General features: G+C 38.4%; 1 protein-coding gene across 11 annotated transcripts in view; it reads right to left on the bottom strand.

Annotated features, from left to right (window-relative positions):
* BBS9 (Bardet-Biedl syndrome 9) overlaps positions 1-25,155 on the bottom strand; it is a 448,679-nt gene that overhangs the window by 64,528 nt on the left and 358,996 nt on the right. For 8 of the 11 annotated variants that reach the window (XM_045052584.1, XM_045052588.1, XM_045052586.1 and 5 more), the window contains 2 exons: positions 23,299-23,481; positions 14,916-14,942 (listed from right to left, as the gene is read on the bottom strand). In XM_045052584.1, the coding sequence (XP_044908519.1) occupies positions 14,916-14,942; positions 23,299-23,481 (210 nt within the window). The remainder of the gene's footprint in view (positions 1-14,915; positions 14,943-23,298; positions 23,482-25,155) is intronic. The other 3 variants (XM_045052587.1, XM_019825674.3, XM_006929296.5) reach the window with 1 other exon arrangement.

Raw genomic sequence — 25,155 nt, 5'->3', positions numbered from 1 at the left:
ACAGTGTCCCTTTAGCACCATGAAGGCTGTAATTCTAGGAATAACAATGTTGGGCAGGGACCTCTTCGTGATCATAGAGGGTATCAGCACTGGCAGAACTGGCATGAGGAGGAACCACCCGCAGGTGGGTTCAGATAACAACAGGGCAAGAAGCAGGAGGGGTCGGCTATAAGCTCCCATTGCACATCCCTGGGGGGTCCTAGAGACAGCCAGGTACAACTTTTATAGAGGTCTGTAGGTCCTAAACAGCACAAGTGGGAATATGAAAGCACGAGTGAAATCTGGGTATTATTGCCAATGTGACTCCATTTATACCCAGAGGTTGGCAAAACCTGAGCTCCACAGGCCTGACAATCAAAATGAAAATACAGAGGAAGACATTGAGTGAATTTATTCACACAGAATGCTACAGAATAGTCCAAGCCCCTTATATAAGAGGTGAGAAACCTGAGACTCAGAAAGAAAACTCCCCCCCACCTCCTTCCACCCTCCCCACTTCCCTCCCCACGCCCCACCCAGCCACAGAGATCTACTATTTGCATTGCTCCATCCTCAACCTTATTGGCTAGAGCTGTCTTTCAAATACGCAAATTGGATTAGGTTATTCCTTACCCTGTGCTGTGGTGGCTGGCTGTGTATTTGGTTTCCCCACCAGAGTGCCTGGCATTCTTCATACCCCTAGCACTATGTTTAATAAACAGAGGGTGATCAAGAAATAAAGGGGTGCGTGGGTGGCTCAGTCGGTTAAGCAGCTGACTTCGGCTCAGGTCATGATCTCGCGGTCAGTGAGTTCAAGCCCTCCGTCGGGCTCTGTGCTGACAGCTCAGAGCCTGGAGCCTGTTTCAGATTCTGTGTCTCCCTCTCTCTGACCCTCCCCCATTCATGCTCTGTCTCTCTGTGTCTCAAAAATAAATAAACGTTAAAAAAAAAAAAGAAATATGTTAGCTAGACAGAGAGAGACATGGTAAGATAGAGAACTAGGATATTAGAGCTGGGAGGACTTTGGAGATCTTTAGTCCAGTCTCGTGGGATTTTCCTAGGACCCCATATACAATAGCAACCATCTGTCTAGGCATGGTTGTCTTCACACAGTCCAAAATTACAACTTTTGGAGGCAGTTCACTACTTCCAGGGACATGTGTAACCAGCAGAAAGCTATTCTTATACCGAGCCAAAATCTGCCCCATTGGCCCTTAGTCTACCCTCCAGAGCCATGCACAATAAATCTAACCTCTCTTCTACATGACAGCCCTTTATATCTGTGAAGACAGCAGTTCTGTACCCTCGCCTCCAGAATAAACAGCCTCAGTTCCTCCAGCTCTTCCTAATATAAACATGGTTTCAAGTTTTCTCTCCATCCTGACCACTTGTCTTTGAATGAGCTCCAATTTTAAACACTTAAAAAATTTATACAGCTAACTAGAGAACCCTAAACTGACCCCAAGACACGAGGCTAAGGATGGGAGTACAGGTTAGGAAATAGCCATCCTTCCCATTTACAGGCAATTCTGCCAGCCTGGCCTCTGGTTGTCTCTGCTCTCTTGGCAACTGTATAAACTATTGATTCACAACGAGTGACCAGAAAACTAAACTCTAGACCTTTTTCATACTTGCCACACATCTTCCTTCTAGGCTTGTGCAGTTGGTTCTTTAGACCTAAGGGCAGACTCTATACATGTCCACTGAAGAACTCCCCACTAATTGCTGAAATCAAGGTATTTTACTTTACTGACCCATTATAGACACTGCTAGGCAAATTAGGATACAAATTAATTACTTTACACTCATCTTGAATATCCTTTCAAGAGATGTCAAAGACTGTAAAAACAGCTTCCTACTCCAAACCACTAAATAATGAACCAGTAGTTACCACAAAGGCATCTCTATACAACTACCAAAATCTAGACAAATATCTAAAATGGAATTTGTATTTCAATGATAATGGGAAAAGGCGAATTAAGACAAAATAGTAAACCAGATGTCATCTGAGAGGACATATTTTCAAGTTCTTTCAGAGCCATTGACAAAGACCTCTGGAGTATAAGAAGGAAAGATCTTTTGCATATAATTTGGCATTTGTGTGCTCTGTGGTCATTTCGGCACTGAAACAGTTCCTACAATTTTATAGACTATTTGTTTAAGCAAACTACTATTTTCATACGTAACTTACAGTAGCATATTAGATCATTTAAGTAGATATGGCATTTAGTTAACATGGAGGTACTATGAATTTTGTTTCTTACTGCCAACTTGCAGATCAAGTCAAAAACCATGTCATTTTTAGGTATTTGGCATGGATATTTCTTTAATATAATGAGGCACGATGCCAATACTTTTTAGAAGGATTGCTACTAAAATATAAGATTATTATTTGGAAGGACTATATTGCTACATAAACTCAAATATGATAATAAAAGGAAAGTTTATGACACGAATGAAGAGCCTTTGAAGTGAGTTTTATTAAATAAAAATACAGTGATAATTCAACGACCAAACATGTAGCATACTTACCTCAGGAAATGTGAACCAGAACTATGTGGAAATGCATAATCTTCCAGTGTGAGAAGTACCTTAAAGGTAAGCTATTTTAGCCATATTTTTGGTGTTTGAATCCACCACTTTTATTTATAGCTCTTAAATTGACAAGTCTAATATTCAGTCTTAACGCCTAAACACACACACACACACACACACACACACACAGACACCATGCACATACCTACTCTTTATCCTTTACAGTTGAGTATCAATTGTACTAATATTTTCCCTCTTCTAAGTGTGAGAGTGAAAGAAAATCCTAACTTTGGGAAAATTGTACTAAAAGTTGTCTAGAAGGGGAGAAACTGCTAAGCATGTGCTCTTTAGTAAGAACTGATTTGATTTTACTTCTCAAATCCCATGTGTGGTTTTTAGAAAACAATAGCAGGTGGGAAGTTAAACTAATTAATTAATGTGTGAATAAATAATGTGTCAATAAATAAATTTAAACGCACATGTTACTCTGTTTTATCTTCTTTACAATCCATGTCGGTATTAGAAATTAATTTATTGGGGCGCCTGGGTGGCGCAGTCAGTTAAGCGTCCGACTTCAGCCAGGTCACGATCTCACGGTCCGTGGGTTCGAGCCCCGCGTCGGGCTCTGTGCTGACAGCTCAGAGCCTGGAGCCTGTTTCAGATTCTGTGTCTCCCTCTCTCTGACCCTCCCCCGTTCATGCTCTGTCTCTCTCTGTCCCAAAAATAAATTAAAAAAAAAAAAAAAAACGTTGAAAAGAAAAAAAAAGAAATTAATTTATTTACCAGGTTTTTGGTACTTATTTTATCTAGTCTAATATTGATAATTTGGATTTTCCTTTGTTCCCAAGGACTAGGCTCAACCCCATATGGTAACTTCATTTTTGTCTTAGCCCTTTCTTCCTGAGCCCCTACATTGGGAGCCTGCTTACAAAGTTACTCCTTTATGGACCGGGCTGCCTTACCCCTGCCAAATGCCCTCCACGGAACTGCACCCAACAGGTGTGGCCCTGCTGTCTGACTTCTCTAATGCCAAGTTGTCTGCTGCACACATCCACCAACATGGTCACCTGCCTGTGTTGAGGCTGCTATACCCCATGCTGGTTCCAGATGCCTCTCTGTACCAGATGATGCCTCATTTCTATGAGTCAGCTTTGTAAATTCAAGGCCTTGGCTTCTCTTCTCTGTTCCTCCTCCTGACTGCAGTCAACTGAGCTACACTTTTTGCTATCCAGAGAGCAGGCAGCCACTGCTGAATTTCCAACTTCTGCTCTAACTGCTCTGCTAGTCTGCCCTGGTCACTGTGCCTAAACACCAGCACAAGCAAGCGGTTTATGAGAAATAGTGAGAAGCAGAAAGTTTGACCACATTTGTAAAGTTAATTTCCTAGGGTATCAACCAAAGTAACCAAAGAAAAAATTAAACCAGAAGAGTATTCTCCTGCCACCTGTGTATTAAAACAATTGGGTTGAAGACAGCTGCCTCTAGGTTTCTAGGTTCCAACTTCACCTCCTTCACCTCAACTTCCCCTTCTCTGTAAGACCTTAGGTTAATCACTTAATCTCTGTGGGCTACATCTGAGGTCACCATAAAACAGGAATAACACTATTTGCCATCCCAATCTTATGTGAATGGTAAGACACTCTGAAATCGTAAGTGGAAGACACTATAAAAAAAGTATGCATATTCAATCCTACTTTAAAAAAATCAGAAAATACAAACACACCACTGAAGTCCAATATTCAAAGTAACATCTTTAAACTTTTATTCAAATTACAAACTTCTGCAAATGTATGTTTATAATAGAAGCACTACCACATCCTTAACTATAGTAGTATAGGGGGAAATACCACAAAACCCCATCACCAAATGTGCACACAGTCAGTTCTAAGGGAGAGAGGAAATGTAAAAGAAAGGAGGTCTGTCTAAAGGAGCAAATGGAGACTATGCAGCTCTAGGCCAGATTTCAGCTGCGGAGAGAAAACTCTCAGAAATAGCTTGTCTTACATTATACATTTGAAGGTAAGATAACCTTTACATCATATTCATTTATCTGAAAAAGAGAACTATATCAAAGAGAAGTAAATTTCCTCTTGAAAAGATGTAAAGGGTGCACAAGGAAAAGTCTTTGGTATTTATGATTGCTCTATGGAGCCTTATGGTCATTATTACTTTGTGCTATATTGTAGAGTTTCATACTTAGCCAAGATACCCTAAAGATAATCACAGGAAGGGTCATTGCAAATTGAGGTACAAACAAAATTTAGTACTATACTTGTAAATTATACATTCTGGAAGATGAGAGAATTTTTCAGGATTTATCTGGGTTCAGTTTATTTCCAAAGAATAGATTATATTCAGTGAATCTTTCTCTCATGCAGAGGGCTCAAAATGTTGAGCTATTTACCCTGAAAAGTAAAACAGCTCTTTGAAACTAAAACACAATAAAATAAAAGGGGATTAAGAGCACACTTATTGTGATGAGCATTGAGCAATGTCTAGAATTGCTGAATCACACTATATTGTATGCCCGAAACTAATGTAACACTGAATGCTAACTATACTGGAATTTTTAAAAACAGGAAAAATAACCAAATAATGAACACAAACCTTCAAGAATTAAAAAAAAAAAAGACACCAAGCTATATGGCCTCTATGGCATCTTAATAAGTTTCACATTATAATATTCAACAGTTTTTGTAAAATAAAGCTTTGCAAAAAATCAGCTTTAAATTTTCAACCCATCACCAATAAAATGAAACATTCCCCAATATCATTCTTTTAAAATTTTAATCTGGGGGCGCCTGGGTGGCTCAGTCGGTTAAGCGTCCGACTTCGGCTCAGGTCATGATCTCACAGTCCGTGGGTTCGAGCCCCGCGTCAGGCTCTGTGCTGACACCTCAGAGCCTGGAGCCTGTTTCAGATTCTGTGTCTCCTCTCTGTGACCCTCCCCCGTTTACGCTCTGTCTCTCTCTCTGTCTCAAAAATAAATAAACGTTAAAAATTTTTTTTTAATTTTAATCTGAAGTGATTTATTGGACATTTGGAGTTCTCTACTTCCTTGACATGATTCAAAAGCTGTAAAAGTCTAATTCACATTTCAAACAAAAGTAAAACAGGGTACTGGGCTTATCACCACTGCTTTGTGAAAAATGAAGCACATTGCTTCCTAATGGGTGACAATCTAAAAATTCTTTGATGAACAGAAGACAAGTAACCTTCATAGAGTTTAGCTGCAATACAAGCAGAAAGCACAAGACTGCTTCAAACCAAGGTACTCTGATTGTTTGTTTAAGCTTATGTTTTACATTTGATTGGTATTCCCATTCTGACTCCAATGCTATATACGGTAGACTACATGAATTACCATAAAACTTGATCCCAGATAGACAATGTTCAGTTTTAAAACAAAACAAAACAAAACAAAACATCAGTGATGTCCCAAGTAGCCAAACACCTTCACTGAGCACTAATGTTTGCTTCAGGAAAAGCTCCTGATCAACAAGCACTATTCAGAAGGAATTTACAAAACACAAACATTAAGACTGGAAAATCAAATAGATTGATAATGAAGATTCCAGGAGAAAGTTGCTCTGGCAATGGTAGATTAGATCATTTGACCAATTATCCTCCTGAAAATAACTAGAAACAAATACATAAAAATCATGTTTTTTAAGGCACAGAAAAGCTGACAAGTTAGTGATAGAAGACACTGGAGGCCCAAGAAGGTAAGTCCTGCCTGTGAGGCTGCTTTTCCCACGGAAGTCATTAGCCTAGCATGCATCACGGATCCTTCACTTATACCACCTCTCGCTAATGACTTATGCTTGCTTAAACTTTCCATTTAAGAGGCAGCATGGATCATGAAAAATGCATTGGATTAGAAGTCAGAAGACCTAAGCTGAATTGTGACACCTTTCCTTACAAGCTGTTTGTTTCTGGGAAAATTATTTTAGTTCTCTAGGTTTTGGTTTCCTTATCAGTTAAAACCCAGAAGATGGTTTTTCCTTGGCAGATGCTCATAGATTTCAGACATATTTGGCAATTGTATGTACTTAATTCCATACTATCATTCTTACTTGTAAGAGTTCTCTCTAAAAGGTACCTAATCTGGGCTGGTTCCTGCAAATAGCCCCAGAAATAGTAGCAACAAGAGCAACAATAGTAAAAATTTCTAGAAAATGTGCTGAAAATTTTACAAATATATTTTGGTTAATTCTTACTATTATCCTATGAAGGCAGGCATTACAACTTTCAACTAATGGTCTAGATATGAGGTATTTCACTGCAAATGACACAGTTATTAAAAGGAAGAGTTGTGACAGAATCCAGGACTGCGGGGCTCTAACCCCCTGCCTTTTATCCCCCGCTTTTATCTGCCTTTTATGCTCTAGATTTTGAAGAAGACAGAACAGAGCTTTATATGGTTCCATGTCAAAAATGAGAGCTTGTGGGGCACCTGGGTGGCTCCGTTGGTTAAGTGTCTGACTCTTGATTTTGGCTCAGGTCATGATCTCACAGTTCATGAGTTCCAGCCCTGTGTCTGGCTCTCCATCCGAAGATGGAACCTGCTTGTGATTCTCTCTCTCCCTCTCTCTGCCCCTCCCCTGTTCTTAATCTCTCTCTTTCTCTCTCTCAAAATAAATTAATAAACATTAAAAAAAATGAGAGCCTTCTAAAGGGTGGAGATGGGAGGGAGAAAGTAAAGAATGTTGGTTTCAGAGAAGAATTAAATTTGTTAACTTTTACCTAACATTACGTTGAAAATTCATGTCTTGTATAATATCCAGTAAAAACACAAGTGGTATTTTCAGAGATCAGCCTGAGATCACATTGTAAACTACCACAATTGCTTAACTTAGTTAAGCAATTACTTAGATGGATTGGTATATACTTAGTTACTTAGATGGATTGGTATATACATTTGTGTATTTGTTTATTGTCCTTTTATAAATAAATGTTACTTTTATCCTAAAAAATAATAATAAAATTGAAAAATAAATCTTGACCACTTATGCTACAGAGCACTTCCTTCCTATTTCATTGTGTGTCTTTCAATCTATTATCATATCACCTTAGGCTCCTTTTACTAAACTGGGCTTTAGAAAATATCATATGAGTCTTCTCCCAGAAAATTTATGGTCACAACACATTCACAGAACCAAAATTTAAATCAGCTTCTGGATTCAAGTGAATGAATAATCTGCATATGATTAAATAAAATTTTGCTGAGTATGATCTATGCCAGTTTGGATGGGTCAAACTTATAGAAGAGCCCACCAAAGCTTTAGCACCTGCATAAACTACTGAAACTGACATGTAGGACTAGTCTTAGGACACCATGTCCCCTGAAAACATAACAATGGTCAGATTTGACTCTAATGACTCTGAATTATAGTCATTTCAGGGACTCACTATTAAGAATACCTGAAGCAGCCACCCTATTAAAGAATCATAAGACACGTGGGGTTATAGACTCCCTAAGTACCCATGTATCTGATGGAATCTGGGGAAAATTTAACAAAGCTAGGACAAGAGAAGAACATGTGAACAAAGGCATCAACTTCTTCCCTGATGATGCTGTGTTCTTAACAATATCAAAGAACAAAGAACAAGGAATGACCAAACTCAGGAGAAAATGTCCAAAAATACATGAAACCACTGATTTAAGTGTGAGAAGTACAGGATCCTTTTCTTTGTTTTTGTCTCCTCCATTTAATTAGTTTGGATTTTTCAAAACCACCCAGTAGCTTCACTATTTTAAGTTGTGACTACCTACTTCTTTCTTAGTCAAGGCCACCAATAAATCTGAAATAGCTACAAGAAGCTCCATATACTAGGTTTCTGTTTTCTTTCAAACAATTCTGGAGAAGTCTGGAGAAAAGGTATCTAGAATGTTATCTGAAGTTAATGAGTGGCACAAGATTCAGTGCTAGTGTCACTTTTCACAATGATCACAGAAATACAGCAACACAAATCTCAAAGTTCAATAGTAATTATTTACGAGATGGTATGTTTATCACTATATTGATCCTAACTTTAAATGTCTTTGTCCATTTACTAAAATACTAATTTGAGGGACACCTGGGTGGCTCGGTTGGTTAAGCGTCCGACTTCGGCTCAGGTCATGATCTCACAGTCCGTGAGTTCGAGCCCTGTGTCGGGCTCTGTGCTGACCACTCAGAGCCTGGAGCCTGTTTCAGATTCTGTGTCTCCCTCTCTCTCTGCCCCTCCCCTGTTCATGCTCTGTCTCTCTCTGTCTCAAAAATAAACGTTAAAAAAATTAAAAATAAAATAAAATAAAAAATAAAATATGAATTTGAGTCCATACAGTCATTTATTTACTTTAAAAATATTTATTCAGAGCCAACTGATACAAGACTTTGTACTAAATATTGTGAGGTTAAAAAAAAGGTGAATCAGGGGCGCCTGGGTGGCGCAGTCGGTTAAGCATCCGACTTCAGCCAGGTCACGATCTCGCGGTCCGTGAGTTCGAGCCCCGCGTCGCGCTCTGGGCTGATGGCTCAGAGCCTGGAGCCTGTTTCCGATTCTGTGTCTCCCTCTCTCTCTGCCCCTCCCCCGTTCATGCTCTGTCTCTCTCTGTCCCAAAAATAAATAAACGTTGAAAAAAAAATATTTAAAAAAAAAAAGGTGAATCAGATAAGGATCCTACCTTCAAGTAATTTTCACTCAACTAATAACATAAGAATGTATATAAAATATACTGATCCAGAAAACAAAATTTAGAGAGAATTACAGGTAAAGTGCTTTTGGAATGATTTTGTTTTAACCCCCTTCCTAGAATAACATCAAGAATTATCTGTCAATAAGTTATTCAAGATAGAATGTCTTTATACTTGTCTACATAATAAGGTAACTTCCCTTCAGTTTTGTGGAAAATCAATATATATATATATGGATATATAGTTTGAGTTCATTCCAGTGCTATGTGAAATAAATAAGTCAAATTTGTCAGCATTTTCTAGTATAGAATCCAACACAGGTAGGCAGAAATACAAAATATAAGTTACACTTAACCTTGAAAAAGTTGGATAAGAGTGAAACTACAGTATGATCAGATCTTCTATTCACTTTTTACTTGGATTATTCAATTTTGGTGTTGATTTTTATAACTTCTTTATATATTTTGGGTACTAACCCTTGATCAGATATGTCATTCGCAAATATCGTCTTCCATTCAAAGACATGAAAGACATTTTTCCAAAGAAGACATACAGATGGCTGACAGATACATGAAAGGATGCTCAACATCACTGACCATTAGGGCAATACAAATCAAAGCTACAATGATATATTATCATATACCTGTCAGAATGGCTAAAATTTACAACACAAGAAACAACAGGTATTGGCAAGGATGTGGAGAAATGGGAACCATCTTACATTGTTGGTAGGAATGCAAACCGGTGCAGCCACTCTGGAAAACAGCATGGAGGTTCCTTGAAAAGTTAAAAACACAACTACCCTATGACCCAGCAATTGCAGTAGTAGGTATTTACCCAAAGAATACAAAAACACTAATTCAAAGGTATATATGCACCTTGATATTTATAGCAGCATTATCTACAATAGCCAAACTATGGAAGCAGCCCAAGTGTCCATCGACTGATGAATGAATAAAGAAGACATAGCATATATATATGTAATGGAATATTATTCAGCCATAAAAAAAGAATGAAATCTTGCCATTTGCAACAACGTGGATGGAGCTAGCAAATATTTTCCTAAGCCACAAAAGTCATGTGGAATTTAAGAAACAAAACAAATTATCAAAGAGGGGAAAAAAAGAGGCAGACCAAGGAACAAACTGTTAAGTATAGCAAACAAACTGATGGTTACCAGAGGGGAGGTAGGTAGGGAGATGGGTAAAATAGGTTATGGGAATTAAGGAGCGTACTGGTTGTGATGAGTACTGGGTGTTGTATGGAACTGTTGTGTCTCTATAGTGTACACATGAAACTAATATTATATTGCATGTTAACTAACATGACTTTAAATAAAAATTAAAAAAAAACTTCAGTAAGATCACCTGGTCAAAGTCTTCCCATTGGGGTGCCTGGGTGGCTCAGTTGGTTGAATGTCCAACTCTTGATTTTGGCTCAGGTGGTGATCCCAGGGTTGTGGGATTAAGCCCGCATTGGACTATGCACTAAGCGTGGAGTATGCCTAAGATCCTCTCTTTCTTTCCCTCTCCCCTGCTCACACTTTCTAGTAATAATAATAATAATAATAATAATAATAATAATAGTAATAATTTAAAACTTGTACTTATAAAAAAAAGTTTCCCCCTTAAATCAGATTGCTAATTTTTGTGAGCCTCCTAATTTAGATTCAAAGCCTGGATGTTATTTTCTGTCTGTGTGACTGTGGGCATACTTCCCCATCTGTAAACTGGGACTAATACAAGGAGACAAGGATGTGAGCACAAATGGTTTACCTGAGAGCTGATCCAAAAAGTGCCAGGGGGTAGTGAGGAAGTGAGACTGGGAAGGAAGAGAAGCCAATAAACTGCTGTGCGTTCGAGCAATTACCGCTACAGGCAACTGGTGCAACCTTGTCGGACTACTCTGAGAGGTGGTGTAGAACATACCTTGAATTTTCCCAGCCAGAGGGATGAGAGGGCTGGGGTATTAATCTACCAATTCCCATCAATCATTGATTGAACACAGAGGCTGTACAGACTTGGCCAAACAGGAAGAGTCCACAGGCAAAGAACTGCAGATGTTCAGAAGGCAGAAGCTTGTAGGAACGGTGGGAGGCGAAGAGATATGGGCAGATCACACACAGCATCTGCTACAACCCTCTACTTCAAAGACATATACGATTAAATGGGGTAGCATATGCAGAGTCCTTGGCCAATATCTAACACATAATAATGCTCAATAAAAGTTAATTTTATTATTTTGAATTGTGGGAGGCAGGCCTCTGTGTGTATGTGTGCGTGTGTGTGCGTGTGTGTGATTTCTCTCCTTTTTTCTCTACAAAAAGGGGAAATCCTGTTTTTAGTGAAGCTTATAGGACTTGGTTCTGAGATTGCTAAAAATGATATAGAAATTTTATAACCTTGAATTTAGAACAAATGGGTTAGAAAGCAACTACAACTAACCACTGCCATTAAACCACAGAAATCAGATTTTATTTCCAGGAAAATGGAAACTCTTGCTACTCTAAATGCAGAAAGTGAAGCATATTCCTGCTAACAATATCAGTCATTTCATCTGCATATTCTTATTCACTGTGGTGGGAGAGAAGATCTGGGTTCCTACAGTTCTCATAAATAACATATCAGCAAAATTTAAACTCAGATTTTATAAATCTGTCAGATTAAAAGTTATAGCAATAGGTACTCAACAGTCATTACTTTTCACAGCTTATTCGTGGCTTTTTCTTCAAAAAGTAGCAACTGGTAAGATTTTTTTCTGATTTATGTGAAATCTGCTTCTGGTCAGGGATGCCTGCTTCAAGATGGAAAACCAAGGTCTTCCTTTTTTCAATAACTTCCTGTCCCCAACTCAAATAACTCACAAATTAACTCGTAATAAAGAATGACTAAAATTATCATTCTTTTACTCTGTTCTTATAATTACATTCCACCAATTCTAGGTTTTCCCCGCACATTTTAACATCTCTGACATAGGGAAGTATCTTATCTAACAACTGCTGGCTTCTAGGCTCCAGTCATGCTATGCTATCACTGTCAGTTCCTGTGTATGCACAGCTTTTGTCCCAGCTGTTCTTACATTATCATTTCACCTGGCATATATACAATGCTCAGACTCTCCTATTTAACTGATTGTCATACTATATATATATTTTTTGTGAGAGAGAGAGAGAGAGAGAGAGAGAAAGAGAGAGAGTGCAAGAGCAGGGAAGGGGCAGAGAGAGAGGGAGAGGGAGAATCCCAAGCAGGCTCCATGTCCAGCATTGAGCCCAATGTGGGGCTTGGTCTCACTACCATGAGATCATGACCTGAGCCAAAATCTAGAGTCAGATGCCTAACCAAATGAACCACCCAGGAGCCTCTGTCTTTTAAAATATACTATGATTCACTGAATAAAAAAGTTGGAATAGGGCAGTTGGAAGTACAAATTTGAAATTAGTGAAGCATATATTCATGACAGAAGAATGACAACAATTTGTATTTTTTTGCAAAAGCAAAAGCTACGTGATTTCCAGGAGGTAAGACAAGAAGATACAGACAGAAGAAATGTGTTACCCTTTGTTACTGAGATACATGCACCCACATTAAAAATCTATGCCAAGCAATGTAACTGAAGTAGGAGAAATGACCAAATCTCTGGAATAGATGTGGTTTGATTAATTAATGTATCACACAGAACTATTGTTTAAGTGATAAACATCAATTTGCCTAAAATTTCCTGCTAACTCTAGATGGAAGCTGCTTAACTTCCAGCAACACAGGATTCAACCGAGGGAAAAAGTAAAGCTTTGAGCTTACTCAAAAAGGAAAGTGTTAAAACTGGATATCAGGGGATGCCTGGGTGGCTCAGTTGGCCGAGTGTCCAACTCTTGATTTCAGCTCAGGTCATGATCCCACGGTCATGGGATCAAGCCCTGCATCACACTCAGCTTGGAACCTACTTGGGGGACTCTCTCTCTCTCTCTCTCTCTCTCTCTCCTCTGCCCTACCCCCATTCGTGTGCGTGCACACACACACTCTCTCTCTCTCTCTCTCTCTCTCTCTCTCTCTCTCTCTCTCTCTCTCAAATAAAAAATTAAAATTAAATGGATATCAGAGGCTCAGAAGAAAATCAGGAAGGCAACAGTGGCCCACTCTTAAATGCTGCATCAACAGAGCTCTTCGCGGCACACAGGACACACATATGGCACACAGGACAATGCTATGTGGGAAAACATATGAGTGGAGAGAATCAAATTCTGAATGTGGAGAAGTTTCAGGAACACTTTAACCAATTTATGTTGCTTATATCTTCAGACACGAGAGTAATCTATGATAAACTATGTCTAAATAAGTCTACAAGAATTCCTTCAATACTTACTAAAAACCTTACATGACCCTTCAGAGTTTTGGGGAAAAAAAAGTTAAAAGAGAAAAAGCACTATGTCATAGTTTAATTGACAGGTATTTTTTTTCCTAAGTGGTCTATAAAATAATGCTGTAACTTACAGCACATTATTATTGAAAGCCAGTAGTACTATTAATAGCTAATAATTCTTGGATGATCATCATATGCCCGGCCCCACATTTGGCATTTCACGTACATTATCTCAATCAGTCCTCATAGGACTCTTCAGAGGTATACAAAGGGTCTCCTCATAATACCTGCACACCTTTGAGGTCACACATGTAATGCAATTTTTTAAAACATGGTTTAGCACCTCTGTATTTGTAATAGTAGTAATACTAGCAGTAGTAGGAGTAACAGTAGTGGTATTTTGGTCTTCCAGATGATATATATAACTAAACATCAAACCCTGAATTTGAAAATGATGGTGAAGACACCCAAGGGAGGCTCAGCATGCGGTCTACTTCACGGAGACCAAACAAGCAAGGTAATTTTCAGTTACTTTGTGTAAAAAAATAAAAAATAAAAATAAAAAGAATTTGGATATGTCTTCTTGAGGAAGAAAAACCTTGCTTTATGTATTTTTTCATTCAATGTTTATTGTGTTTCAGTAAATCATTTGTAGTAGGCCACAGCCAAACTTAATGAAGGCCAGATTACACAATAAAAAGAATATAGTAGAGGAAAGGATATACCTGCAATGAAAAAAGAAATTCCATGTGGAACAACTCCTCAGACACTGACGTGGCCCTTCTCCCAGACTAACTGTGTGAAAGACAGTGAGCCTCTGGTTCTAAACACCTCTGAACTGGCAGATTCCTCACCCTGTGCAAACTGTGTTTTCCATCAAACTCTGGGCATGCCTTCATGAGAAAGGCACTGGAGAGCCAAGTTCACTCCCTTTCTTAATCTCATGTTCTCCCTCTGTACCATTTGTTTACTGGTTCAGTAGGAATATAAAATGAAAGCAAGCTGAAATAAAATCCAAATCGCCATTCTCACATCTCTTCAAAGCAAAACCAGTCCTTGGGGTCTTGTCTAGCTCACCACTGTACAGATAAGAATACCAATGCTTAGAGAGTTCCCTGATTTGCTTAAGGACATAGAGCTAGTTAAGTATTTGCTCCAAAAAAAAAAAAAAAAATCTGAACCCTACTGTGACATAATCTTCTATTCAACTGATATACCACAATTTGTATTGTCCAATTATTAGCATTTAGTTTGCTTTCAGCATTCCATAATTATAAAAACAAACTAAATGGATTTTAGTTTACTACTTCCAGTGCATTAACTTAGATTATTGGTGCCAAGTGTTAGATTCATTTTATGACTTACCTTTTCCTGGAGGATGCTTTGGAAACCCTATAGAAAGAAGTGGGTATGTAAATTTTACTACACATCTATCAGCACTATTTATTGCTAAATTTGACTAAATCAATATGGGTGAGGCATACCTAATGTTTTCACTTGCATATATTCATCACTGGTCAGATTAAAAATTTCTGTGCTTACTGGATTAAATCACAGGACATGTGAATGAATATAGGTATAAATAAATACATGTGTGGTGGTCTGGCTATCAATTTACCTATATCTTTTGCCATCCACACAGGAGTGCTCAAGATGCACTCTTGCAGAACTCCAAAATATTTGAAGTTGCTTGCAAAAAAGGAGGTGGTACAAAATGGAAGGAGAATGCTTCCTTTTCTAATAAAATTATACAGTTGCTGAAGACAAATCTGTAAATGTGCGGAACACTATGAAAATAAATGGGGTATCAAGCAATCCCTAAATATTTATGTCCAACTGTATGCTTAATTTAAGCTTTAAGTCTGTGGGGATGTAAAAGAATCTGTCCCTACATTTATTAGAATACAAGACAAGCACATTGACAATTTCAGAATACATAATGAGAGCTAAATTATGTCATACCCCCAAGTGAAATTCACAAGAGGATGTAAGCCAGAATAAATAAGGAGGGAATGAGAATTGATCTGCTTCTTAATGAGGGTGGATAGAGGGGTAAACAGAGGACACTATGTTAGGTAAAGAAAAAAGCACTCTTAGCCCTGGCATGCTGGAAAGAAGTTGTGTACCCATGGTAAGTCAGATTTCCCAGAACGGAGCAGGAAAGCTGGGGAGTCACAGAAGCTGAGTTTTAGAAAGAAGATGCGGTGGTGCCAAGTGACTGAAAGTCCTGAATGCCTGGCACTGGAGTACAAACTGAACCAGGAGCAGAGAGCCACAGAAAGTATGCAAGCAGATGTGTGACGACAGAGCATAGGGCTGAGTCTGGCAGCGAGGTGCAGGGAGTACCAGAGCAGAGACATGGGCAGAAAGGCTACTACAAATGCCACCACAGAAAGCCAGGTAGAATAACAAGGACGCAAGCCAAAGGGGTTTCTGAGGAACATTTCCAAATGAACAACAGCAGTCCAGAGTGACTGACTGACCCTGAAGCAGCTCTGTGTGTGGTTATAGCACACAGAGAGCGCTAGTTTTAGAGGAAAGAGTCCACAATTTCCACATGTACATTTCCAAAAGCGTGTAATGTCCCAGACATGTCAAGATCATCTCTTTATAATTAGTAGACTCAAACTAAGTTCGGTAAAGGTATTTTAGGGAAATTACATTACTATAAATACACTTCTAGCCAAGAATCAAATCGGTGGGCGTTATGAGGATGATGATGATCATTATTTTCCTCACCATGGTTGTGTGAATTTTACTTAGTCATTTATATTTAAACCACACTTCGCTTCACAAAGATTTGGGGATGGCATATAGTGAGAGTGAAGCTTCAATTAATCAATTCTTTGCTCATTTATTTAGTCTCTCTACCCTTGAATGCATAGATAATATTAAAGGCATCCGTTAAAGTACTGTTTCATATTTGATATACTTAAGGGACATGTCAAAGATTACACATCACCACTTGTATACTGCATTCTACTTGGCTCCTATTCTGATGTATTTCAGTTTTTAAAACAGCAAGCAAGTTATCAGAAAGGCTCTGAGATAAGCATTACTCAACACCGGTGAAGTGGAAAACTATACCACTACATAACACCCCCAGTTGCATGCAACTAGGAACAGCACAGAGTATGTGGCCATCGTGAACGTGAACTAATTCTTTTATGTTCATCTTGTTGGCTAAGATCAAGGGGAATACCAAAATATTTACTTTCTCCACTATGTTCCCATAGACATTTATAATTGTGATGATACTTCAACAGTCTTAAAGGCAGACTTGATACTGACACCAGACTTCCTCCTTTTGTTTGCCTTCTAAGAAGAGGACATTAATAACAGCAATGATTAGCCATCTCAGTCATCACTCAATCCAGACAGGAGGCACAATGGCCCTTACATCAAATCTGACCTGTGACGTAGAAGCCTTCAAGCCTTGTAAGTGAGTCTTGATAAGTCCCTCCACACAATAGGATTTCCTATTATAAACATCTGTTTTCTCACATGAACCATGTTGAAAATGTTAAAAATAAGTCTCTCTTTCCATATCAGCTTGTAAAAGGAATAATCAATCAAAAAGTAAGGCTGAAGGTCCAAATCTCCTCTCCCACTGATGTAAATTTCCACCTTAACTTTCTCAGGGGATCTGAAAGTTCAGTGCTAAGGAAGGTAACTGTTAAACTCTTAAGAACGCAATAAAGCTTTTCTTTTTCAAATAGTAGATAATATCTACTAAAGATATTAAGTGAACGTTGAAAGAAAAGAAAAAGTAAGGCAAAATGCTACGCAATGTGCCAACATTCCTTCCAAATCTAAGACTGTGCATAATCAGGTCTCCAAACCAGTGCTCCGTTTCTCTTTTCCTTGGGGATTCCTCTGGAGTCAGGTGGAACATAAATGAACATTTAGAGCCTAAGTCTGAGAAAGCCCATTGGGAAATAACACTATTGTTCCTACTTGTTCTCTTGCCATCTTCTAGACTTCATCTTAAAGAATCTTAGTCATCTAAGATGTTGGCTAAGAAAAGGAGGAGCAGATCTGTACAGAGTTCAAGAAGGGCAAAGGGGATTTATCCATATACCAAATGCAAGTGATAGTGACTACCTCAAATGCTGTATTCAAAAGGATTCTGAGATCATGTTCAGGCTCAACAGGAAAGAATTTGTGATGATCATAATGTCTACCAAGGTCATGTGAAGGGGGAGTAGCAGCACTTGTGCCAGCTTATTGCCTCCCTTTTATGTAGATGGATTCATCTCCCTAGAAAAAGTCTGGTCATTGCACATGTGACCAGGCTGATGATGTCGGAATACCAGAAATAAGGGCTGCTAAAGCAAACACCGTGGCATAACTTAATGTCAGTGTCCTACCCTACTTTCATTAATTTGCTAAACTGTGCTCAAGTTGTTTAACCCAACTGACAAAACCCTTTCTCTTTTAATGATAGAGAGTACTATGAAATAGAACGTACTGCAATGAAAGAAATGTTCTTTTTTGTTTAAAGTTTATTTATTTATTTTGAGAAAGATAGAGTGGGAGAGGGGCAGAGAAAGAAGGAGAGAATCCCAAGCAGGCTCCACACTGTCAATGCAGAGCTCAACGTGGGGCTCAAAATCATACTGAGAGATCATGACCTGAGCCAAAATCATGAGTAGGATGCGTAACTGATTGAGCCAACCAGGCGCTTCTGGGAATGTTCTATGTTTGAACTTTCCAATGTGGCTACTAAGCAGTTGAAATATAGCTAGTGAAATCGTGGAACTGAAATTTTAATTTTATTTCACTTTATTTAAATTTCACTTTAAATAGCCACATATGACAAGTGGCTACTAAATCAGATAGCCAATATGTTTATGGCTGACTGTGACTGGAATATGTTTGCTTACAATGTTGAAGTAAACCAACGGAGGATAGGCTCTAACTCTGTTTTGTTTATTAAAATACGCCAAGAACCTAGAACACTGCCTGAAACATAGTAGGTACTTAATAAATATTCACTGAATGCAAATATGACCGGATGAAAAGATTTTAAGCCAATCCTGAGGTATGTGGAGTTTTGCAGTTTTTGGCTTTTGTATAACATCATGAGAGAGGTGTGCTATCACAATTAAACACTCCCTCAGACTCAAACCATTACACAGCCCTTCATGACCTAAGTAGACAGTATTTTCCATAGAACTTCATGTAGATAAAGGGTCAGTAGATGTATGTTTAAATTCTGCATTGCAGATACTCTGAAATCCTCAGCCCCTAAACTGAAAAGAAAACAGTTTTAGAATTGCGGCATCAGGTACACTGATAGAACACATTATTTGGGGCAAAACTTCTCCATCACAGGAAGATGGTAGGGACAATACTATATTATCAAATCCACTGATGGAACTGAGTTTAAGAGCTCTTTTTGGAGATGCCAAATAGAACAGTTAATGTTTTTCTTAAAGTGAAGGGAAGTATCCTTACAAAAACACATTTGGCATATGTAACTTTCAACACCTTGAAAAAGTCACACATAATAGTCTGCAATACCAGGATTTATTTGCCCCCAAATAGTAATGAGAAGTGACAAAAATAGAAAAGCATTTAAGAAACAGATCAAAGAAAACAATGATGAATTCTGATCCAAATGAGATGGCATTTAAAAAAATACTGATAGGATAGTGTGAAGAACATCACTTTTCATTAGGAATAATAAATTCTAAATATTTATGCTTTGTGAACCTGATGCCAGTTCAGAAAATATTCCAGAGTGAACTATGGCATTTAGCCTGCCGTTTGTGACACATGCCATCTAAATAACAATACAACAAACCATTGTGCAGTGCTATGTGCAACATAAATAAAACATCTTCTGAGCACTTTCTTCCACCTCTCAATACTTGTGGGGACATCTGACCTTGAACTGAGTCTCTTCTGAAAATGTTGTCCACATGTCTGAAGTTCTCCCCCTCACACATGTACTCTGCCATCCACTTCCAACCAAACCGTCTAAATTACATTCAGATTTTTGTGGTATCATAATAACTTCAATATGGGATATATTTTCAACATTCTGGTCAGAGACTCCTTTCTTCCCCGTCTTACCCTCATTCCAAGTTATTTCAGGTTTGCATATTTCATTTTCACATCTCAGTGGGACACCCATCACATAACATTTATTTGTGAGGTCCAAAGGCATAATGTGGGGGATTGTGAACTAGCATGTCAAAACCACATACTGCATGCGTACGTCTTAAAGAATGAAAAAGGATTCCTTTTTTCTCAAGATATATAAGCTGTCTCAACAGTATAAGTCCAAAGTGAATACCACAACCTAATTAAAGATGAAGAGCATAACAAGCAGTATTAAAATGTCTTTTTGGATTCATTCTTTTCCAAGTTATGTTTTTATCAAATGTCCTGTCTTATTAATGGCTTCAATAGACATAACGAGTATACACCCCTTCTAATCTCGCCAAATTCAGAAGAAAGTTGAAAGAATTTTTCCCTCTATATTTTGGGAGTTATGACAGCAAAGAACACAGTGGCAGGCAGAAAGAAGCTTTGAGAGGATGCCTAGTCCATTCACCTGCCTACAGGGATGAACACACTATTCCCAGCAGAAGGAGGCTGTTTTGAAAGATCTCTAGAGTCAGAAATTCCATAGTCTCTCTGGGGACTCAGTCCCTACATTTGAGAACTTTTATTTCAAGGAAATTCTTCCTCTGGGTCTAACCACACTTCATGGCCACCTTCAGGAGCATGTGAGCCATGTGGTCACACAGGGCCCCACGTTCAGAAGGGCCCCACGCTTGATTTAATGTTTTGCCATTGCCACCTTGAAATTCTTTTTTTTTTTTTTTTTTTTGAGAGAGAGAGAGAGAGAGAGAGAGAGAGAGAGAAGGTGCTAGTGAGCAACAGGCAGAGAGAGAAAGAGAATCCCAGGAGAGGCAAAGGGAGGGAGGGAGGGAGGGAGGGAGGGAGAGAGAGAGAGAGAGAGAGAGAGAGAGAGAAAAGCAGGGCTTGTGTTAGCCCGAAGCGGGGCTCGTGTTCACCCAAAGAAGGGCTCGAGCTCACCTGATGTGGGACTTAAACTCACGAACTGTGAGATCATGGCCTGAAACATGAGATCATGACCTATGCCGAAGTCAGATGCTTAACAACTGAGCTACCCAGGCGCCCCTGAAATTCTTAATGTTATCTTGCACTTGTCTTCTGTAAGTGATGTCTACTGGAACAGTGAATTATGTGTAAGAAGGGAAGACATGCGCGGTACGCATTCCTTCTACCTTTCTGCCCCATAAGCTTAGAATTCTATGGCCCCAGAATGAGTGGGAGACAGGGAGACTCAAAACAAATACAAGGAGGGCATGTCTAGACTGATTAAGTGGGGGCACTGACAGCCTTTAAGGCGTTTCATTGCACCAAAACTTGTTTTGAATGAAGAAAGTCAGCAAATAGACTCAAAGAAACAGGAATGACTAAGGAAGTCCATTACACCCCTGTTACTTCCCTGTATTATCCGACTACTTACACTGAAAATGGTAACAGAAGAAAAGGGAAATAGAGTAACACAGAGCTCCTTTTTTTTTCCTTCCCTACTCATCAGTAAGCTGAAGGTGGAAAGTGTTGGTAGATGTGTGCATATCAAGAAGGGAAGTAAAAGCAGTAAATTTTGTGCAGTGATTCACAGCTCTGTAAGAACAAAATACATATGCATGTATGAGCTACAAAATACAAATTATATAATTTTGGTGATTCTGCATATAGGTCCAATGCTCTTATATTTGTGTTAAAACTGGCATTGCACATTATAAAGATTCATGGTAAAATTCCTGCTGACAACTTAAATTTTTTATTTTTCTTCATTTAGAATAGCATAAAATAGCAAATAAAAACATCATGATGAGACACAGAAAGTAAAAAGCTTTGTTTTAGAATCTGTTTTAACAATATTTTGGTTATTTTTCTACTTTTTTGAACAAGGGATCCACATTTTCACTTTGCTCTGGGTCCTGTAAATTATACAGCTGGCCCTGCCCTGCTTCCTCATGCTCCAGATTATATCTACTACATCTGTTCTGCCAAGTCACTTCTTATTAGCTTTCACCCTTTCTCTAGTCATTCACCCAACAAATATTGACTGTGCTATGGTCAGGAACTGTGCCAGAGGCTGAGAATATAAAAATGAGTAAGATATAATTCCACTCTATTCCATTATCTCATTTAATTCTTATTCAACTTGGGTAGGTCCTATTATTGTTTCTAGGTTAGAAATACAGAAGTAGAGATTTAGAACAGCCAGAAAACCTGATCAGAAGGACTTTATCATCGAGTGGTGGAACCAGGAACTGAGGCCACCAAAGTCTTTCTGACTACTTAAATCTGAGTTCACAGTTATCATTCTCACTAATACAACCCAAATTGTATTCTTTGTTCTCTGTTATTACAATGTCCACATTTCTGGCTTCTCAAAGATCAATTTTAGCAGTAATTTCATTTTATGAATCTAAAAAAAAGGTATACTCTAAATTGTTTCCCAATTTATTTATTAGTATTTTGTTTATGATATAAAATACAGCTTGAACTTTTTTTTCATCTGACAATACTTTGACCCAATTATAGAAAATTACATTGAACAGACAAAGCCTGTGATTTTCAAAATCTTGTTCATGACTTTGTTTGCTAAAATACAGTGTATTGATAAAAAACAAAAAACAAAAAAACAAACATGTGCTTTGAAAGCAGCCAGACCTGGGCCCAAACCATGGCTCTATATCCACTAGTTTCCAAAAGGTACTTAACTCTCAAAGCCTAAATTTTCTCATATGTTAAATGGAGGTGAAAATAGTACCTTAACAACCTTCCAGGCCCATGTTTAAGATTAAATGAGAGCATCCTTGTGGAACACTTAAAATATCACCTCGTGCCTATTTAGTAAGTACTCAGAAATGTTAGTTTTAGTACTACCATTTTTAGCCCTATGTTCTCATGGCTATGTTTGAAATGGCTTTTTTCATGACACGGTTTCTTCCAATACAAAAAAAATGAGTCCAAGAGTCTCTAATTTCCAAGAAGTATATTATTTCTTTGTAAATAAAAGCATGCAAAAAGTTCCCTCATGATGACACCTGGTAGTCATACAAACCTCTACAATTCAAGGGGTCTGAGATGTTTTTATTCATATAATCTTTCAACAAAAACTCTAAATATGAACCCCCATCTTCCCCCCCCCCCACTTTGGTTCTAAACTGCCTATTGAAAGGGTCAAGAGTAAAAAAGTTTATACACCATGTATTAAGAACTATATAAATGTGACAAAATATTCCTGTCATTTGGCAAGGCTATCTCAGTTCTCCCTAACCCTTGAACTGACACTTAAATTTAAGAACACTGAGCAAATTAAAATGGCTGAACTGTTTTCTCTGGTGGAAAAGGAAAGGATTAGCTAATCTGAAGGTTTACTGCCATCACTCAGGCAGTCAAATGACTGTTTCCCTGGCTTCTAAGTGATTGAAGAGCACATAAAAAATAGACTGAATACCACATAAAAATGGACTCTATACCTATTTTTAAAATAGCTCTAGAAAAAAAAAGGCCTTCATTTGACATTTTTATTATGATTTAAAGAAAAGGAAAACAGGATCTGGGTTTAAAAAAAAAAAAAGCCTCCATCAGGTACCTTAGAAAATACAACAGCCATGTGATATCTTCTTAAAACCACAATCTTTTCAATAATGGCTGTTACCATTGCAGAGTCGTGGGTCCTTACCAATTCCTGGGTGTCCTGCTGCAGGGGCAGAAATGCTGCTTCCAGAATAGCGATCTGGTCGGTACTAAGCTTCTGCCACAGCCCAATCAGCAGAATCACCAAATGGGTGGCACTTTTCAGCCTGGTGAATGACTGGAACAGACTGTCTTGGTTTTCCTCTACTGCATCTGCGAGAGCGATTACCTGCAGAAATGACAAACTTCAGTTAGGGATAATTTCACAATGCTTGAGCCCTCAACAAATTACATTTGGCACACTTGTGTTTTTCTTTAAAACAGCTTGATGAACTTTGTCTTCCACAAACACAAGCTATGTTGAGTAATAAAATAGTTATCATTCATCTGCTCACTTCCTTCTTTAAAAAAAAAAAAAAATCCCTGATGTAATTCCAAATCCATATGGCCAGGGGATGAAAATATCCATGAAATCAGCTTAATGGGGACATTGTTCTGTGTCTGGTTCACCATCAATTGACCTTCTACAATATATGATAATATAAGTAACCTCTAATACAGTTGTTATAGTCTTTATTACTAGCTAGAGATGGATCAATTAAAAAATATCAAAATAACCACGTTTGCCACGTAATTTAAAATAATGATTTCATTACATCCTTTTCAGAAAGTAATTATCTGCCTCTGATTATTACTCTTGATATGCTACATGGTGTTGAGATATCCAGTATTTCTTTATTATATCCAAAAGGTAGATAATGTTCAAACATTTGACCAATTGAGTAATGTCATTTTTAACACAAATGTCAGGCACTAGCCCACAGGGATCTGAAAGAAAAAAAAAAACGTTCAGGGTGTGTTAGCTTTACAATGCCAAATCTACTTAGGATAAAACTGGCAGGAGTAGAATTGGCTTTTTTTTTTTTCATCCTCTTGAATAATCTTGTGGAAAAAAGAACTAAAGCAACAATTGAATAGAACATCCAAGACTGCCCATTGGTGTTTTATTTTAATGTCTCGGTGAATTTTGTGCTCATTAAAAGTAATGAACTGACTGGCCCAGAGGCTCAAGGCGTCTTACAGCCCCCAGAACAGGAATAGGAAAAGCTAGGGCAATGTGTGCTCCTTTCTGTCAGTCCCTGCCAGCTTGAGGGACTAGAGCTCAGATGACTTTCAGAACTCTAGTGCAGATGAGCCATTTGGTGATATTTCATGGCTTATTGAAACTGGCCCAAAGGGCTTGTTAAAAAATCATCATTCAAACAAGTTAGAGTTTACAGCTGTGTGGTCTCCCAAATTCCATGTAGCAATGGGGGCTGTTGGGGGACAGTGCTCAGAGTGTCTGGGAGACACTGGAAAAGAGATGTAGGTTAGGAAAAGACAAAGCTGTCGAGGCAAGGTGTTTGCCTGACAATGCCAGGCAGACCATGATACTCTGGCATTTGGTTGAGGGCCTGCAAGAGTTATAAAAGACAATCACAACTCCCATTCAGCTCTCCAGGGAACCCTGGGAGTTTGGACCAAGGTCAGCATTGTAATAAAGTGCACTGCTTACTACGTACCTAGTAGTGTGCTACTTTCTTTCCATAGGTGTTCAAAACAGTACATGATATCTTCTAGCCTATAAGGATCTTATAATTTTTTGGACAGGAAACATAAATATCCAACCAATTAGTGGAAAGAAACATTACTGTAATAATGTCCTAATTGTGCAGAACAGAAAATAAGTGTAAAAGAAGTTCGCAAAGGGACAGATTACTATGGGCCAGAGTTAATATCCCTGGGGCCTCTTTTACTCAAATGAGGCTTGGAACTCATCCCTTCCCTATTACTTCAAGAAGTCTCCTCTAAGAGACAGAGGCCACACTTTCCATAAACCAAAACACCTGGAATCATCTGCTTC

The sequence above is a fragment of the Felis catus genome, chromosome A2 (assembly GCF_018350175.1).
Source record: "Felis catus isolate Fca126 chromosome A2, F.catus_Fca126_mat1.0, whole genome shotgun sequence".
NCBI lineage: Eukaryota > Metazoa > Chordata > Mammalia > Carnivora > Felidae > Felis > Felis catus.
Note: the sequence above shows the minus strand (reverse complement) of the source record. Positions and strands in the feature narration are given on the sequence as shown.